Source organism: Pipistrellus hanaki, assembly GCF_964339955.1.
Source record: "Pipistrellus hanaki genome assembly, chromosome: 1".
NCBI classification, from domain to species: domain Eukaryota; kingdom Metazoa; phylum Chordata; class Mammalia; order Chiroptera; family Vespertilionidae; genus Pipistrellus; species Pipistrellus hanaki.
The window spans coordinates 122,040,076-122,060,151 of NC_140503.1; the positions used below are offsets into that span (position 1 = coordinate 122,040,076).

Below are 20,076 nucleotides of genomic sequence, written 5' to 3' on the forward strand. Positions count from 1 at the left end.
TCAGAGGAAATGTGCATGCTATAGAGTAGGGGTGTTGAACTCAATCAGAGAAGGGGCCAAAATCTAAAATCCAGCCTAAATCGTGGGCCGAATGGTTTACTGAACAGTCATAAACTGACAATGTCATAAACTGACAGCGGAGTGCAGTGATGACAGCGCGGTGCGGGCCACATTGCAAGGCCTGGCGGGCTGGATTTGGCCCGCGGGCCTGGTGTTTGACACATGTGCTATAGAGCATTCATTAGTTAGAATCTTCATCAGGGTCCCAAGTGAAACATGGATTGCTAAGAGACTTCATCATATTGATCCCAGACTACACTTTTTCTTGTCCAAATGTTTTGAAGTCCATCTTTGCTTGTTACCCTTTCAATTGCATCATGTATTGGACCTTATCAATGATAACAAATGATCCTTTCTGTGAATTTATTTCTTCATAGCAGTAAAGCAACACTGATCAAGTTACCATTTTATATTTTAAAAGAAAGGGAGGTTATATCAGATATGCTTGTACCTTAGGAATGAACGGTCACTATATAAGGAAACCACGAACCCCACAGTTTTCTTCTCTGGAAACATCTAACCTTGGAAGGCTTGCCCTCTGGAATAGTAGTAGGGATGTTTTCCTGGCCTGCAGCACAGAGGTGTCTTTGCTTAGCCAGTGTGCCAGACCCATCATTTGTGGTCAACTTTCCCAGCAATTCCATGCACCCCATTAAATAAATGAGCATCCAACACAGAGGGGGAAAATGGTATGTCCCTCAACTGAATTTTTGACAGGCAAAAGTAAAACTCACAGTTAAGCCGAAACCGGTTTGGCTCAGTGGATAGAGCGTTGGCCTGCAGACTCAGGGGTCCAGGGTTCAATTCCGGTCAAGGGCATGTACATTGGTTGCGGGCACATCCCCCATGGGGAGTGTGCAGGAGGCAGCTGGTCGATGTTCCTCTCTCATTGATGTTTCTAACTATCCCTCTCTCTTCCTCTCTGTGAAAAATCAATAAAAAATATTTAAAAAAAAAAAAAAAAACTCAGTTAAAATCCCATAAAGAAGTCTGCAGGGACAGCGGTAGCGAATTTTTAGAGTTTAAATTTAGCATACAGTAATTTTTTTCTAAGAAATTACCAGGCCTACAGTGCCTTCAGATAAAATGGACTTGAGATTCCACCCTCAGCAGTGAATGTGCAAGTGAAGAGCCATTTGATAAGTTTGGAAAATAAGCGACAAAGGGACATGTCCCTTCCTCAATGTGTGACCTTCTCTGAGCCATGGCGTGCATTTTGAGGGGTTATGCAGACTCTGTGTCTGGGATAACTGTGTATGTAAAAGTGAGGAAAGGTCCATTATAATCTCTATTGGTGGCAAAATACATGGAGATCACTCTGGATAGAGCTCAGAGTGGGGGGAAATCTGTGGAATAGCATTACTGATGTAGAGAGACTACTGAAGCTGATTTCTGGTGGATGTAGGTTTGGGGACATAAGGTTGATGTAGAAATTGTTCATATTTTCCATTTATCCATTTGCAAACATGCTAGGTGCTCTTACAGGCAATATCTCACTTAATACTTTAGCCCCAGTGCTATAGATGAGGAAACGGAGGCGTGGAGAGCTTGGTGGCTTATAAAGGTTTTAGAATAAGTAAGGTCTGGAGATGGAATTAAAATAACATTCCAGAGTCCACATTCTTCCCCGCTATTCCAGTGTTATCTAAATTTCCACCATTTGCACACCACTTACCTATATGTCATGCCAGATGCCATCTGTGCTGGGATTAATGTTATTTTTCAGTTCTTTTACTAGCTATTCTTTTCAAATAAGGTTATTTTTAAGGAAGTATTATGTTTCTATGATGAACACATTAAGGCTACTTAATCACTAAGTCCTAATCATTAGCGGGCCACTTACCTGCCTGTGAACCACATTTGAGGAAAACTGTGGGTCTCCCAACTGCACCCTTAAGACCCCACCATCATCTGGTGCCACACTTCACCCCAAGAACCCATCACACGAAGCCTCCCCCAGCTTGAACAAGCTTGGATTCTGGACAGAATCAGTTTGCTCTGCCAGAAAGGCCATTCCCCAGCAAACCTACCCCAAACCTTTATTAATCCTTCAAGATCTAACTCAAATGGCACTTTTTCTCCAAGAGTTCTACTCTCTCTCACTAACACAGCCTTCCTTCTCTTCATTTCCCTATATCATTTTGCAAGAGGAATTATCACTTATTATTAAATGAGATATTAGATGTAAAGTACTCAAAAAGCAGAGTAAACACCCAATAAATATTGGTTATTGTTATAACACTTAATGCATCATCATTACTTTTTTATGCCTGTTTCTCCTAGAGATCTTGAGAATATTCACAGCCTTAACTTTAGGGTGTACTTTACTCATCTTTTAATTCCCCCCAAAATAAAAATATAGAAGGAATTCAATAACATGTTTGTGTTTTTTTAAATAAGCAAATGTACATGAAGTATGGGCTAGAACTAACGGAGGACATGAAAGTGTGTGAGATCCTATCTCTGCTTTTCAAGAACTGGCCCTCCTGAATGGCATTCACCATAATGGGCCTCCACCTTTGTAAGTGTCATGTATGAGACCAGCCAGTAAAACAGAAAGCAATACTAAGGGAAATGTGATCACACATTGCTGATATTCTTCTGGTTTTCTTTAACTCTCTTTAGCTCTGGAGGATCAGAAATGGTTGTTGCATGCTTTATCCCTTCCTTATATTTCACCTGCATAATTTATTTTTTAAATGTGTTATTCAACACAAGGCTTTTAAAAAGTTAAAAATTCATCATTTGTATCTATCGCATAATTGGAATTTTCTAAATCCAACATTAATTTTCCTTCAACAGGAATACAAATTTTTATTTTATCTGATACTTTCAGGGTTCCTTTATATACAGTACAAATAAGTCCATATCTATTCACCTATCCATCATTGTAGGAGTTTTTTAATTAAAGTAAGCAAATGTTGTTTATGATAATAAGTTTTGTCATTAGGCAGATATACAAAAACATCTTGGAAAATATTTAAAGTAATGTAATAATGTATTACTGTATATACAAAATGTCAAATTAAGTTAGCTGCCGAATCTTGGGGACATTGCTTATTTGACAGAGAGCATTCAAATAATCCAGAATAAGGAAAAAATAAATGTGTCCACAATAAAAGAAGAGAAAGGGGGAGTAGAGGTGCTTGTTCTATAAACAGAGGCCACTGTGTCCTGATCACTATAGAAAAACCAGGAGCAGGAAGTGAGCAGCTGTCTTCTGCCCCCACCGTCCTGTCCTGGAAAGCCCGCCTCTATCCTGGCATACAATGCATTGAAAAGCTCCTCTTTCAAATCTATTTAGAGGAACATCAACCGAGCAAGTGGTAATACCAGAACATATTTATGCATGGGACAAGAAACAGCTCTTTTAAGTGCCATCATATCAGGTGTTATTTTAATGTCTAAAATTCATGGAAGATTGGATTAAAAAAAAGGACACAAATATATATTTAGGTGTGAAAACATAGGCTAGACTAAAGAGGCACTCATTGACACTTAGCAAAGACTTAAATCTACAAAACAACAACAACAACGAAAACACATTTTAGAAATCACTTGGTAGCATTTAAGGTGATTACGGCTAAAATGTGGGGAGTAAAAAAAAAAAATGTGGCACCTAAATACCTCAGATATCATCTACGGATTTAATGTGAGTAATAATACCAACATTAGTCTGGACCCGAAAGAGTTAAATTGAGAATACGCTGAAACCGGCTATCTCTAAATAAGATTCAGAAATGGTTCTTAGAGAAAGATAACAGCTAAAAGGCTTGTACTCTGGAGGTGGAAAATTCCGAGATCTTTAAATGTTAGAGAATCATATCTTGGTTTGACAGATCTAGCTAATCTTGAAAGGGCAACTTTCCATTTGAATACTAAGCAGGAGTTTATGGCCCAGCCTCACGGAGATGCAGAACTATGCATTGATTGTGTGCTGGAGAGGCTGGGGGACGCTGGGAGAACAAGTAATATACTGTACTACTTGGTGCAATTTTCCTCGGGTGAGAAGTTAAACATGATTAAAGATGGACATTTTTGTTTTCCATGGGTCTCTAAACTAATCAAAATGGCACAGTCATTTCACTGTAGGCAATAGAATTGCACACTACAGAACATTTATAACATTATATTCCAGTACACTGATGTGTACATTTCAAATATTATCATTTGAGAGTGAAGGAAACAAGCATCTTACACTTCTCTGCCAAACTGATTTCCTGCCAGACCCGAGTGCTGCCTGAGACAGGCTCTCTCCATGTGGAGCCCAGCACACTTACATACCCTCAACATTAGACCCTTCTCCTTGTACTTTCTGCAGGAGATAGCTTCCTTCGTGCTACAGAGATTTTATTACACCAGCATTCTGTAGACTTTTTTATAAATTCATTTTGAAGTATGTTTTACTACAGCATTACTTGCCTGTCCTGCTCCTTATCCACAAATACCAGCACACACTCGTATTCTAGAATAAATGCCACATAACTGTCAGAGTTCCTGACACAGGAGTGGAATCAAGGAATTTTCATTTGGATTACTTAAAGAAAGGTTTGGCCTCCAAGGGCGAAGGTAAAGAGAAGGCTAAACGGGGTTTTAAGAAAGGAACCCTTTTGACTTCCTCGTCAAGAAACAAAACATACATAGATGGATACCCATTGATGTATGGGTAGCTATTATCCCTTGTTAATGTCAAGCAGTTTTGTTATTATATCCTTACATTAAGTACCTTCCCAGCCCTCCCCTCTAGCTCAAAAGGAAATGGAAGGGAAGTTAATTTGCAAATGATAGTTAAAGTGTCCGTTTGCCTTGCTAGACGCTGGAACAGGTAGAAGCCAATGGCTCCTTTAAACCTTCTCCTAAGACACCAGATAAATGTTCTAAGGCCTTTCATCATTCTCTGGGGTAAAATGCCTTTCTTCCAAGTTTCAGAGAGGTACTGAAATGTGTCCTTTCTCTAAAAGCATTAATACAGTGAAAATTCTGTTTAAAAAGATAAAATCTAATCCTAGTTGTCATGACTATACTATTAAAGTGATCGATCTCTTGTGCACTATGATACAGCAAGATGAAACACTGCTTTAGGTTCAAGGGAACAGCGCTACAGTTTTTCTTCTGAAAGTTAGATATTTGATATTTGATGAAATAGCATGTCGGCAAAGTAAAGAATTTAAAAAAAGGCAACCAGTTTAGTAAAGAATGAAAAACATTTATCTAACTTACATTTGCTTTTGGAAAGGATAATTAATGCCATAGAAAACTTACTGAGCTAATATTCTGCTGATTTTTCTTCACTCTTTCAATCTCTGGAGTATCTTTTACTGCTGTGCCAGCTCCTACTTCTTTCTTATAGGATACCTTTATTATAAGAGGAGGAAAAGAATAACTATATGCTTATTAACATTCAAGCCCTAGACTTGATTTTTATGAAAGACAATTTCTCAATTCTTAAAGTATTGTGAATACAGCTTCTATTTATGAGTACCATTGACACATTAATCAATTAAATAATCCATTATGAGAAAAAATGTCCCACTTTGGTTTCATAGGGCCATAATCTTACAAGTAACCCTCTTATGCATGTTCTAAGGCATGCTTGGTATCTTCCCAAATTATTTGCTCTAAGAATATGTTAGAGAACTAGAGTTTCCTTCTTCAAATATAAATGCCACAGGGGTATTTTGAGAAAAATCAAAGTGCATATTATAAAAATTCACTATTTCAAAAGCAATATGAAATTTTAAGCAGGTATTAATCTACAAACAAAAAACTGCCCTCATTCTCTTTAAAGAAAATATTAAGTCTATCATCAACATCAAGTTTCCCCATCTTCCATTTATTGATTCATTAACCTCCCCATGTCTTTCCACCTCCACCAATACCTATGCCTTCCCAACATAAAGAAGAAAAAATAAATAAATAAATAAAAGAATTATAAGAAAGCCATGAGAACAGAACAAATCCCTCTTTTTGAAGTGTGATAATGCACATGTCAGGGTGGGAAGAGTGGCAGGAGAGATGTTCTCCTCCAGTGTAGAGGGCCGCCTGAAAAGGCACATGGATATTCTTTAAATTGTTAGCTGAGCCCGAGGCACTGGCAGAGTTCCCTTGTCCAAGTGTCAGCAGGGGTGGGTCTAGATATGTAAATCCAGTAATGCTAGAGCCTAGTTAAGAATGCAAATAATCTCCTTTGACCCTATAAAATAAACCTGCTGCGTGGCTCGGGTTGCCTTTTGCTGCCTCTCCATCAGAGAGATGGCGCCCACCTAGCGCCCAGCTTGATAAATCTATTTCTGCCTCCTTGTCTCTTTCTTTCTCTAATTTCCTAATCCCCAGCTCCTCCACTCAGAAACCTGTTGTTTTCCGTGATGGACACGAAAAACAGAGAAACAGCCCACCGCACTCCAGAAGCTAGAAATCCAGACTACCATGAAACCACAGGACTTGAGAGCCAAAACAGCCCTTTTCTCAAACCCTGCCTCCCAACAGGACTCCGTTACTTAGCACAGCCTGACTATGAGAACTGAGAAGCACTTATCCATTAGCACTCTGTCAATTTCTCAGCAAGAAGAAAAATATTTCAGAAGTTATCAGACTTAATAGAATTTATATTTTGATGAGACATTTGCTTAACTACTACATGAGCTAATTCTATATTAAAATATTGGCTGTATGGCTTTAGCGGATTTGGCTCAGAGGATAGAGCATCAGCCTGCAGACTAAAGGGTCCCAAGTTTGATTCTGGTCAAGGGCGCGTACTGGTGACAGCTATATCCCAGTCCCTGGTTGTGGCACATGTGAGGGCAACCAATCAATGTGTCTATCTCACATCGACGTTTCTCTCTGTCTTTCCCCTTCCTTTCCACTCTGTAAAAATCAATGGGAAAAATATCCTAGGTAAGGATTAACAACATAAATGAAGAAAAATACTGGCTGTCTGGTCAGTTTTTATCATTTTATAATTCAAGTTCATATAGCCATTAAACATAGACCCAATTTTTTAATTAATGGTGCTGATATAATTCCTATTGCTCAAAATAAATATATGAAAGTTTAAAAATTGATTATAAACTAGTAAGTCCCTAGATATATTATCAGTGCAGGTCAGCAATGACTGGGAAGGAAATCTCTTCATTAGACTATTTTTATCTTCAAGGTAAAGTATGTATAGAAGATTAAGACCTCTTTTCCTGAGTGAAAATTAATAAATTCAGTTAAAAATAACTATAGCTTGTACTAAAGAAGAAAATTTGGATTTGTAATTCTAAAACAATTATAATAAATGAAGATAATAAATTTCATATAAAATTCAAGTAATATAGCAAAAACATGAGACAATGAGGGAAGGTCCTCCTTACAAAATACAATTTCAAGGAGACGACTAAAAAGGAATAATGGCTACTCACTGCACTAATGTTTTGTTGAGCTGTCTTAATTCTCTGGATTTCAGGAGTGTCTGCCACAGGAGAAAAGTTAGAAAGCATCTTCTCTGCTTCATCTTTATATTTTTTCTAGAAATATAAACAATATCAACCTGAAACTTTGTGTGTGTGTGCACACATACACATGTGCATGTGCATATATGAGACAAGGACAGATAAAATGATAGTGATATTACTTCAAATTCTACTCTACCATATGGCTGTAAGTTATATGTTATGATTCAAAGCAGTTGTTGATGCAACAGCAGAAATACGGGAGTACGCTAACAGAGTAAGCCCGCAGCCAGGGAGCAGCCGCACCTCTGCTCAGGCAGTGGTCCACTCCCGGCCATTCCAGGCCTCAGGAGGGCTTGAGTTCTAAGCCACTCTTTGTTTAAAACATACTCTTTCTGAACAGTCCCAACCCTGTTCACAGTTGCCCCATAGTTCCTGCAAGTAACCTGGGTCTCTATACCTTCTTGTTTTCATGCTTCTGGGTTTCTGTTCTTCTTCAAATAAAGTAGGAAGAAAAACATTTGAGGCCTGGCCGGGTGGCTCAGTTGACCGGTGTGTCATCCCATACACCAAAAGGTTGTGGATTCAATTACCAGGTTTTGGATTCACATACCTAGGTTTTGGATTCAATCCCTGGCCAGGGTGTATATGGGAGACAACCTGTTGATTGTCAATTCTTCTCTCACATATCAATGTCTGTCTGTCTGTCTCTCTCCCCACCTCCCTTTCCTCTTCCTTTTCCTCTAAAAGTCAATAAAAGCATATCCTCAGGTAAGGATTAAAAAAAGATATATTTGATTAAGGTAAAAGTACCTTAAAATAAATATCATTTTATTATTCCCTCTTATAGATGGGGAAACTGAGTCATTAACTAAGAAGTGTCAAAAATAAGAGTTAAAACCAGGCACTCTAATTCCAAAATCAGTAACGTAAACCATTATGGCACACTATTGCTTGTTAGGAAAGGTAATTATTGTTCATGTTGAAATGCACCATAGCTTCATTATATCCTCTAGAATCCCATTGTATCCAAAATAATTTTTAAAAATCAACACTGGTCAGTTAAAAACAGATCTGTAAAGACTTTACTCTTAAATCCTTTACCTTCTCATAGCATATATCATGCTTTGTTACACTCTCCTTGCATGGTTATTTGGTTATTAGATTGGCCTGTACCACCCAAAGAGCAAAACCATATATAATTTTGCATGTAAACAGGTGCTCAGAAAGTATTTGATTAATGAATTAATGAGCTTGGTATTCCTCAGATAGCAACTTCTCTCCACTGACTCAAATGGCCATTTGTCTATTTTACATATTTATCTATAATAGGATACTAGAGGCCCAATGCATGAGATTCATGTGGAGAGGGTCCCCTCAGCCCGACCTGCACCCTCTCCAATCTGGGACCAATCTGTTTAGGCCAGATCCAGGTAGTATATATAGATTCACTTTCACCTTATACTTTGTGCAGTTTTACTCACTTTTAGTTTTAGTTGGAGCTATTTTAAAGATAATACTTATTATGAAATGAGAAAAAGACAATTAATTCATTTGTAATCTTGTTTCCATACAGTGAACATTAAAGCTAAGTATGCAATAGAGTTTTTGGGTGTTTTATTAAAAAGGTCTAAGTGTCCTTGGATACAAAGCAGGGGTTCCGGCAGAGGAGCTCTGACAGTGACTGTCTGTGGAACTGAATCTGCGGCAGTTGTCCCTTTCATTTAGTGAAGTTAATTAAGTTTGTCCAATGGTTCCTTTACAGTGGAGTGCACTGACTTTGAATTCAGTGCCCTCAAAAAAGGTATCAATCCTAGAAATACACAAAATACAATGTGATTGGCTATGAGAATACACTGTTCTGAGCAGCTTAACTACACCAACCTGGCTATAGATTTCCGATGCCCTCTTGGCTCGAAGCATATCTGGAATGTCCATGCTCACTTGCATTCCTTTCCCTTTGATTTCTGTTTTCAGATCTTTCTTATATTTTATCTAAAAGAATAAAAAGGAATCTTCAGGGCTTTGCTTAACCTTCCAAAGCAATGTAGATATTTATGTGTTCAAGTCTCAAAGCCACACGTGTGAAAATACCATTTGTACTTGTTCTATATACAACTCAATATGTTTGCTTTATACTTTGTATGTCACTCATTTCTTACCTGGCTGGCCATTCCGGATGCTTTCTTGGCTCTCCGGATATCAAGTGTGTCTGTGCTCACCTGCATGCCCTTCCCTTTAATTTCAGTCTCTAGATCTCTTTTATAGTCTTTCTGTAAAAAAATAAAACATGCAATTAGAACTCCAAACTAATTTGAAAATTTTGATGTCATTTCACCATCAGAATCATGTCTTCTGGAGATATGCTGGACCTTTATGTCTTTTATTTCTACAGAACTTTAAGTTTTTAACTTGTGGTAAAAACATGACTTGAAATGTCTTAGTCACATAATCAGAAGGCTTTTTCCTACTCACATGAATTAAGAAAGAAAACATAGTTAATCCAGGGGAAACTCTATTTCCATTTGAGAAAATTGATGCATTATAGATTAATATATCACTCAGTTAATGAATATCAATAAGATGGATTTGTAAAATTGACACTTTTTGCTCTGAGTAATGAATAATTGCTGGTTGCTTCCCTGAAATCTAACTCCCCCTTTTCCCTTCTTTAGCTCTGATTTACCACTGCTCCCCCATTCTAAGCTCTCAGCTCGGGTGAGTCTGCCCCGATGCATAGGCCCTGTTGGACTTAAATCAATCATTATACCTATCCCTGGCTCTTCATGATTGGCTCAGGGATAGGTGCATTCGCTATCAATCGACTCTATCCTTCTGTCCATGAAGGAAGTGGCTCCAGAAGCTGCTAGATGCGTCTTTGCAAGCAGAAGAAGAAAGCCTGCCTAAGAATTGAAAGATAGAAACCGAAACTGAATTACACAGTTTGCATCCTATGTCAAGCTATGTCTAAGAATTCCTCTGCTGTTTGGTAAAAGAACAGTAAATGTTCTGCTTTTCTGAACTATTTTGAGTTGGATTACCTGTTACTTATAAAATATCAAAACTACACACACACAAATGTCTTAAGAGACTCTTGTCACACTTTAAAACTAATGATTATAAAATTCAGCAAGCTGTACCCTTATAATTGCATTCTTTTCCGGATGCATGCTACTCTTCAAAGAAAAATGCTATTGACAATATCTAATTACACTTCTTCCAAAACAGTTATTTCCCATTGTGTTCACATACTCTAGATTTATAGACTCTCTAATTTAAAGAAAATGCTGTCTTGCTTATTTATGATGTAGTGCTAAATTTAGAGAAGTTGTAAATAAAAATCTCAATCTCACAGAAATATTATATTTTTCCTTTCGTTCAGTCATAAATCTGCCTATTTTTATTGGCTGTTTCAATTTTCTGAATAAAAGTTAAAGTAATAATGTTTAACTTTTAAAAGAATAACATTTAAATATTACTTTGTCTGTAAAGAGTTCTAAATTTTTAGCAAGCCTCAGAATGACCCAAAACAAGACACTTCATTTGAAGAATAATATATTAATGGACTGAGGCCCTAGTCATAGATGGCCAGCAAGGTCCCACAGTAGAAGGTATGTAATTTAATTTTCCAGTATGAACCTTTAAATCTAAAGTATTTTAAAGCCAATAAATAGACTCTGTAGGGACACCAGTTACATCAGCTATTTATTGATGCATACTAAAATACCTTAGAATAGGCCTAAAACAACATGAAATAAGCCCTAATGTACGTCCCTTTTCAGAGCCTCTGCCTAAATCATCTTTGCTAATGTCCCATTAGCTAAAGAAAATCACAGTATCAAAAAAAGCATGGCCTTAGGTACTAGAAGATTTGGCTATTGGGGACCAATCATTCATGTAACAATATACCACACTGACTTTACTTTTTAAAGAAATGAACATGTTACTATGGCAATATCCCAAACTCTCATTGAAAAGGATCTGATAACCTATCAATTGGGCAAAATGGGACATGGCTATGATTATATGCAAATGAGACTTTTGGATTGAAAGATAACTACATCCCCAAAATTGATTTGAGCTACATGGAACCATAATACAGCTGACTCCTCTATGCCTGTTTTTCCCCTGGGTTCTTAATAACTAAATTTGTACCTTTTTTCTTATTATATAATCCCAAGGTACATAGAGAAATATAAATCTGCATATAAATGAATAAACTAATCTATTACTTACTAAGGAAAGACATGACATTCAAGCTTTTATAAAAGTAATGCATCATAGAAGCCTGTTCTTTAGAGAAAAAAGTTTCTTCTTTCCATATTCTTTTCTCCAGTAAAAGGATGCTTTTTTTTTTTTAAGCCTCACCTCTCAGTCTCATGAGGATAATTTTGAAAACTCTTCTGCAGCCTTGATTTTCCACTGCACATACTCCAATCCAGTACCTTGAACTAATAGTGGATGTCACGGTCTCCTCAAAATAACAAAAACTTATTTGATAGTACCTGGTTAGTTAGTTATTCAGAAATCTAGGGAGATTGCCATAAGAAAGTACTATTAATCTAATAAATACTATATAATAAAGAGCTAATATGCAAATGGTTGTCACGCCCTCACATAGTCATGCCTTAATGGCTCAGACACTCAACACTAGGGAGAGAGGAATGGTGACCAGCCAGGTATAAATGAGCTCATAAGAGAGAAATGGGGACCAGCAAGCTGCGGCCTGGGAGAAGGACAAGCTGCCCACCTTGTGGTCCCTGGCACCAGCGGCTACACCTGCGGCCTGAGAGAGGGACAAGCCACCTGACCACGGTCCCCTGCTGTTGAGGCGGGCCTGGGCAAAGTTGGCCTGGGTCCTGGGTGCCTGTGGCTGGCCAGAAGGTGGGATGCCCAGGTCCCAGGTGCCTGTGATTGGCCAAAGGAGGGAATCCTGGGTCCCAGGTGCAGGATGAGGCAGAGGCAGTTAGGGGCGATCAGGCAGGCTGGCTAGCAATTAGAAGTCAGCGGTCCCAGATTGTGAGAGGCAGTTGGACATCCCCTGAGGGGTCCCAGATTGGAGAGGGTGCAGGCCAGGCTGAGGGGACCCCCCCACCCCCAATGCAGGAATTTCGTGTACCGGGCCTCTAGTAAGTAATAAGAAAAAGTACAAGAAAGAACTAGCCATGCAAAAGACCAGGGGAAGGACTTTCAGGAAGACAAGAGAGTTATATAGAGACCCTAAAACCTGTGGAGATACAAACTGGAAGTCTTGAGCTGTAGCATGATGAAAGAAGGAAGAAAGGTGCAGTATGAGGTTGGGCAGGAGGAAGAGCTTGAACACCAAAGAAAGGAGTATGATGTCTATGCTGAACATGAGTGGGGAAAGTAACATTAATTTAATTCTTCAAGGATTGTTCTGGCTGATAGCAGAGAATGGATACTAAGGAGGCAAATTCTGGTTAGGAATCTATTACAATAATCTAGGTAGTAGAGATGGTAGCTTGGATGAGGGTGGGAGAAGGAGATGGTTTTAGGAAACCATTATGGGAGTGGAGTCAATAAAATTTGCTAACAACTGAATCAAAGTGACTTATGGGATTTCTCCTACACCCTTTGCTAAGAAGGAAGTAAAAGAAGGAAGCAGATCTGAGAAAAAAATTAAGAATTCTGGTTTGGGCATGTAATGTTAAGTCCCTGTTATAATATATTGTATATGTCATCTACATGTGATAATACCTATGAAACACCAAAAGGTAAATGGTTACATCTTTACATCTATGTTACAGAACACTTAATTTTTAATAAGAATGAGGAAGAATTATATGACGTGACTCGGAAAAGGGTCTATAATATTAAGAGAGAAAAGCAAACACAGAACAAAGTACTAGTACATGTTAAGTTTTTAAGTCTGTGTACAAATTTTTGTTCCATTTATATATATATTAGCCTTTTATATATATATATATATATATATATATATATATATATATATATATATATATATATATAAAAGGCTAATATACGAAGAGTCCCCTCAGGAGACTGGGAGTTTGATCACTCGCTATGATATACACTGACCACCAGGGGATGGCGTGGAATGAAGGAAGGCCCCAGCCAGCAGCTGGAAGGCCCCAATCAGCCCTGATCACCAGCCAGGCCTAGGGTCACTACCTGTGCATGAATTTCATTCACCGGGCCTCTAGTGTGTGTGTGTGTGTATATATATATATATATATATATATATATATATATATATATACATATATATATATATATATATATATATATATATAGAGAGAGAGAGAGAGAGAGAGAGAGAGAGAGAGAGAGATCTGGAAGGCTCTATAACAAATTTATAAAAATGGCTATCTCTCAAGAAGAGATAAGAATTAGGGTCAGGGTAAAAGGAGGTTTGTAAGACTTGTTAAGCACATATTTCCCCTCTGCCTTTTCTAAATGGAACCAATGTTGGTCAAGAATTCTATGCCAACCCCATTCTCTTTATCTAAACCAATTATGGCCATCCCATTCCCAGCAGTCACTCCCCTGGTAATGAGTCAGCTACCTCCACCCTCCAGATATCCAGAGTGGGAGTCAATCCTGAGCCAGCTCTTCTCACTGCAAGTGCCAGGTTATATCTCTCAGAGCAGCTCCACTGAAGCATCCCATTATCAGCAGGGAGATAAGTAGCACCCCTTAACCTGTACCCCCAACTTTCTCTTTACATATATTTCTCACAAAATCATCTCTTCCCAATTACTCTCCAATCACCAACTCTTTTATATTCTTGAAAGTTTGGGGGGAACTTCAAGAGGTATGGAACCAATTCTGGAGTATTTCCTTTGAAAAATACACATATAGTCTGACTCCTACAACTTTGTTACCTGATATGCATCATATCATTGCATCTAAGCCAAAACTCCTAAATTAACATCCTGACATTACATGTATTACACAAAGAGGAAATGGTATTAGACAAAAGAATATGGTCATTGATGACATATAATACTCCAACCCAAATGATGACTGTAGAAATTACAGGAATGGTGATGAGGTCAACAGAGGATATTATGAGGACATGCAACCAAATCACACAGAAATGGCTACCAATGACATGTTAGAGTCTTCATATGTGATTTTCAATCTCTGCTCAGAAAGTTGGAAACAAAAATGGAAAGTAGCACATAATCCATCCTTAAAGAAAAAGCAGTATGAAAACATTTAGCATAGCCTAGATTAACGGGAAATTTGTTGCATTATAGGATACGATAAGATGTGTGTACATGCACACGTGTATGTTTATTATATTAAAATGCCTTCCCCCAAATTTTCTTTGATATATTTAAAGGAAATGAGCCAAGCAGAAACTGTAAGTTTTCAAATAAGCATGATGATTGGAAATGGTTTCTATTCCAAACTGTTAAACTAGTCACAGAAAGCTTTGCAACATTCCAAGCACCAATCAAGTTGCTAATATGACTGTTAAGTTCTGAAATATGATTCTCTAGGTCTGAATCACTTATTCTGCTCACCTCTGAAGCTATCTCTGAAGCTTTTTTGGCATGTTGTATTTCAAGGGTATCAATGCCAACTTGCATTCCTTTCCCTTTAATTTCTGACTCCAGGTCTTTCTTGTATTCTTTCTGAAAAACAGCAATATTTACAACATTTAGGAACCCAGGGGACAATAATATGTTTGTAAAAATGGCTAAACATATTTATTAAGAAAAGAAAAAGAAAGCATCATAGCTTACTTAAGTGCTATGAATGATCACCTAGAACTAAAGTCTCTGAACCTCTTAGAACTCTAATCACTATCCTCACTACCAAGGACATTAACCACACAAGTGGGTGACCAGGAGAACCATCTGAGGTCACCAGCACATTGCAGTCCCTGAGCATAGATACAATGAATGGGTCAGGTATGGGCATAGGATAGAAGTTGATTCAATGAGATTCAATCCTTGGACTAAAATTATAACCACAAGAATTCAGATGTTCACTCCTCACTGGGATTACTGGCCACAAATATAGTTATCTTGTCATTAAGAGGGGTCATCACTTGGAGATAGCCTCCCAACAGTGAAGCAACAGAGAAGATAATGGAACTAAGAATGAGGAAGAGAAACATTTGAATTCCAACCTAAAAGAAACCTGATCTCTGGAATTCTCTAGTCATAACCCAAAACATTTTCTTTGTCGCTCAACCCAGTTTGAGTTGGGTTTTTGTCATTTACAATCTGACTAACAAGGTCATCATCATCATCATCATTGCCATAGTTTATTAACAAATGGGTATAAAGCTTTAGATTTCTTTCACTGCTAAATTCATCTATATTCTTTTCAAAGCACAGTGCCATTGTTTGATACCAAATTTCATGTAAAGTGAGCAGTGGCCACTTTCATGTTAATAAAGAGTAGACTCATGCTATAAAAAGTAGACTCATGCAGCATGCTAGGCAAGGATGGAGACAGTTGGTTTATCAGTATGTGAACATTTAAGCTGCAATTACCACTAGACCATAACACAACTCCCTAATTTTCTGACTTTTACTTACTTAAAAGATCAAGTTATAGCTCATAAACTTACATTGGTTTATAATATAGATTTGTCTCAAAAACAGGCAAATAGTCATTTTTCTCATACCATATAAAAAAAAGATAATGAGCATTGTTTTAAAAATTCATCCTATCTAATAAAAGAATAATATGCAAATTGATCATCACTCCAACCCACAAGATGGCTGCCCCCTTGTGGTCAAAGATGACTGTCCCCATGTGAACACAAGATGGCCACCACAAGATGGACAGCAAGCGAGGGCAGTTGGGGGCAATCAAGCCTGTAGGGGAGGGAAGTTGGGAGTGACAGGCCAGCAGAGGAGGGAAGTTGGGGGCGACCAGGCTGGCAGGGAAGCAGTTAGACATCAATCAGGCTGGCAGGGGAGTGGTTAGGGGGTGATCAGGCTGGCAGACAGAAGTGATTAGGGGCAATCAGGAAGGCAGGCAGGCAAGCAGTTGGGAGCCAGCAGTCCTGGATTGTGAGAAGGATGTCTGACTGCCCATTTGGGCTGGATTCTATCTGGATCAGGCCTAAATGGACAGTCAGACATCCCTCAAGGGGTCCCAGATTGGAGAGGGTGCAGGCTGAGCTGAGGGACACACACACCCCCATACACAAATTTCGTGTACTGTGCCTCTAGTTAACTAGGAAAAGACTACAAGGACACAGCTACTCATAATCATCTTACATATAAAAGTTGTGGTATAGGACATATATATATTTATCTATAAAGATATCTATTATATTTATATTTGTACCTATTAAAATATAAAATCTTTTAGAAAGATTTATAGATATTAAATCAGCTAAAAATTTATACATGCCAAGCTGTAAAAGAAATATACTCACCTCACTAGCCATTTCAGATGCTCGTTTTGCTCTTTGAATATCAAGAACTTCTGAATTAAGTTCCATTCCTCTCCCTTTTATTTCATTTTCCAAATCTTTTCTATATTCCTTCTATGAGCAAGAATAATACAATTTGAAATTTATTGGGAATCTCTTTAATATTTATATTTTTATTTTCTAGAAACCCCAAAAAGGATAAACTATTTCTAGAAATGAATGAATCAGACTCCTGAGCATTCTTGCTCCTTATTTCCTATTGAAAGTTTCTCTTTTAAACATGTGTAGAGTGGTTTCCAATATTATCAGTCTTTTCCATTTCATCCTTTCTTCCATTATACTTTGGTACCATATTGATGCCATACTTTTTTAAATGTCTTTCTTTTAAATGGTAAGGAAGGTCTTAGAAATACATGCTTTTAAAGAAAAAAAAAATCATATATATATATATATATATATATATATATATATATATATACACACACACACACACACACACACACACACACACACACATATATATGTGTGTGTGTGTGTGTGTGTGTGTGTGTGTGTGTGTGTGTGTGATTGGAAGATTTGGACTTCTTGTCACTATGTTGGAGTCATTCCTCTATGATAGGAACCAATATCCTCTGTAAATGTCAAATTCATCCATTATCCTCTTTTGCTTTGTATAGGATCTAAACTGGGCATTTTGGCTGCTGTGGAAATTCTAATGTTTAGCATTTCTGTTTTCCATTACTTGGACATTATCCTAAAGAAAATCCAACTAGCCAACTAAATAAAAATAGCAATTTTAACTAAAAAAATAAATAAATAAATACATGCTTCTTATTTTTTGAAGTATTTTTCAAAAACTGCCTATGAAATATGAATTACCAAAAGAACATAGTTGAAAAGAATGAAAAATTACAAAATCAAAAGGATTGGTTTAGCCAAAGTTTTAAAATAAGTTTCATTTTATTCAAAGCTCATAAAACTAAATAGTTACCTAATTGGTTAATAATATAATGTTTGAATCTCACCTATTTTAATATTATATTTTAAGTACATCTAAATGTTTTTACTAACACATGTAATAATTTGAATTCTTTGTACTAATGAATTTCTTGTTTTCTTACTAACCGTGTTATGAAAATAATATCTTAATCCAATTTGACTAAGTTGCACTTATGAAAGATGAAACTTTCTTTAGTGATAAGCAATCATGTTCCAGTTAATTCTAGGGTTTACTTCCTGTTATTTTCTCTTTATCCACTATAATGAAGCTAGCTGGTGCTCTGCTTAACTAATAGCATACAAGACATTGTAATGACCTGCAAGTAAATTTGGAAAGAGATCTAGCATCAAATGACTTGGAAAAAAGTTACTTCAATAATTTGGTCATGTGACCTTCAAGAAGACTTTAAGTAACTGACCTTGATTTCCACATGGACAAAATTAAAATAAGAATACTGATCTACCAATGTTAAAGGCTAATTGTGAGAATCAAATGAAATGCAGCATAAAATGATATTATGAACTCTCCAAATGGCAAGATATATGTAAAAACCATAATAAAGTAAAAAAAAAAAAGCAAAGATTATTTAAAGCTAGATGCTTATACTTAAAAAGGGAAGCTATAATTTCATTAAGTGACTGAAAGTACATTTTAAAAATTAGTTATCTCTATAACTTAATTAACTTAATTATTGATTCCTGGGCCTTTTTCTGTCCTATGCATGCTGAATCAATAAATATAAAAAAAGACTCACTCAAAAATAGGAATAAAAGAAAAAGGCAATAATATTCTATTAAAGTTATTTATGGATCTCAAAATAGAGCTCACATTGCCATTTGTATGTAAAGTATGAAAAGATTCCCCTTTCAAAAAATCACGTAAGTAGTGGATATTTTTATATTTTTAAAATATGCTCTCATTGATTTTTTAGAGGGAGAGAAAGAGATAAGGAGAATGAGATAGAAATATCAATTAAGAGAGAAATATCAATCAGCTGCCTCTTGCACGCCCCCTACTGGGAGTAAAGCGGGAAACCCAGGCATGTGCCCTGACTGGGAATTGAAATGGTGACCTCTTGGTGCAGGTCAACCAACTGAGCCACACCAGCTGGGCAACAGTAAATACTTTTTAAATGGAAATCAATAATAGTAGGAAGTCATCACTTGATTGGCTTTCAACTTCAAAATACTACTTTATAGTAATGAACGTGAGCAAAGATAAGGTAGCAAAAGAACTCTCCCATAAATTATATACCTATTACAGCACAACATATATTACAACAGCGAATCACATTAAATGTGTAAAAGCAGTTAAATGATAAAGCCCAACTGGCACTTCATTTTTAAAATGATGCACTTCTATGTAGGTAATTATACACACTTATTTCATTGGTTTAAGACATTTCATTCAGGAATAATTTCTTCAGTTCAAAATTCAGGATTAAATGGAATTCTTTAATGCTTTCCCTTGATGTAGAAAGAATATATTTAAATAGGGAGTTGGAAGAGCTCCAAGTTATTTTTGTAGCCATTAAAAAAAAATCTACTCAGAGGGAAGGTAGGGGTGGGTGGGTGGGTAGGAAGAGATCAACCAAATAAATTGTATGCATATGTGCATAATCCAGGGACACAGACAATGGGGTGGAGAAAGCCTGGGGTGGGGGACAGGGGTGGGCTAGAAGGGGCCAATGGGGGATGGGGGGAATAAGACATATGTAATACTTTCAAAAATAAAGATTTATTTAAAAAAAAAAAACTAAAAAAAAAAAAAAAGAAGACAAAACTTTTAAAGAGATAAACAGTGAGCATGGTATTTTTATTAGATTTGAGGACTTTAAAGCTCAATAAGTTTAATACACTAATTTTGAGCCAAATGCACCACTAAGTTTGGGGGGAAATCCTGCTGAGAATAAAATTAAAAAATGGACATAAGTTCCTGTGTTCTATATGCTAAATATATCTTTCCCCACTCAGAACACAAACCACTTATAAATAATGTAGCATTTATCCAGACCTTCTCACATGGGTACCTTATTTCTAATATCACTGTCATGAGAATGCTGCAGGGAAGTTTGAGACAAAGCTGGTTCTAATATGAATATTAAAATCTCTATTAGTAAAGGTCAACGTGAGGGAAAAAGTAATAGATTAATATCTGAAGTTCATTGAATTAATAGAGAATTGTTAAATAAATAC

The 20,076-nt window shown here is 36.9% G+C and overlaps 1 protein-coding gene across 9 annotated transcripts in view; it reads right to left on the bottom strand.

The window, feature by feature from the left end:
• Window positions 1-20,076, bottom strand: part of NEBL (nebulette) — a 368,782-nt gene that overhangs the window by 45,309 nt on the left and 303,397 nt on the right. For 4 of the 9 annotated variants that reach the window (XM_084868229.1, XM_084868227.1, XM_084868228.1 and 1 more), the window contains 6 exons: window positions 16,885-16,995; window positions 15,008-15,118; window positions 9,656-9,766; window positions 9,378-9,488; window positions 7,464-7,568; window positions 5,323-5,415 (listed from right to left, as the gene is read on the bottom strand). The exons of 2 other annotated variants lie outside the window; for them this stretch is intronic. In XM_084868229.1, the coding sequence (XP_084724355.1) occupies window positions 5,323-5,415; window positions 7,464-7,568; window positions 9,378-9,488; window positions 9,656-9,766; window positions 15,008-15,118; window positions 16,885-16,995 (642 nt within the window). Of the gene's footprint in view, window positions 1-2,646; window positions 2,740-5,322; window positions 5,416-7,463; window positions 7,569-9,377; window positions 9,489-9,655; window positions 9,767-15,007; window positions 15,119-16,884; window positions 16,996-20,076 lie in introns of all 9 variants that reach the window. 3 more of the 9 variants (XM_084868230.1, XM_084868231.1, XM_084868234.1) reach the window with 2 other exon arrangements.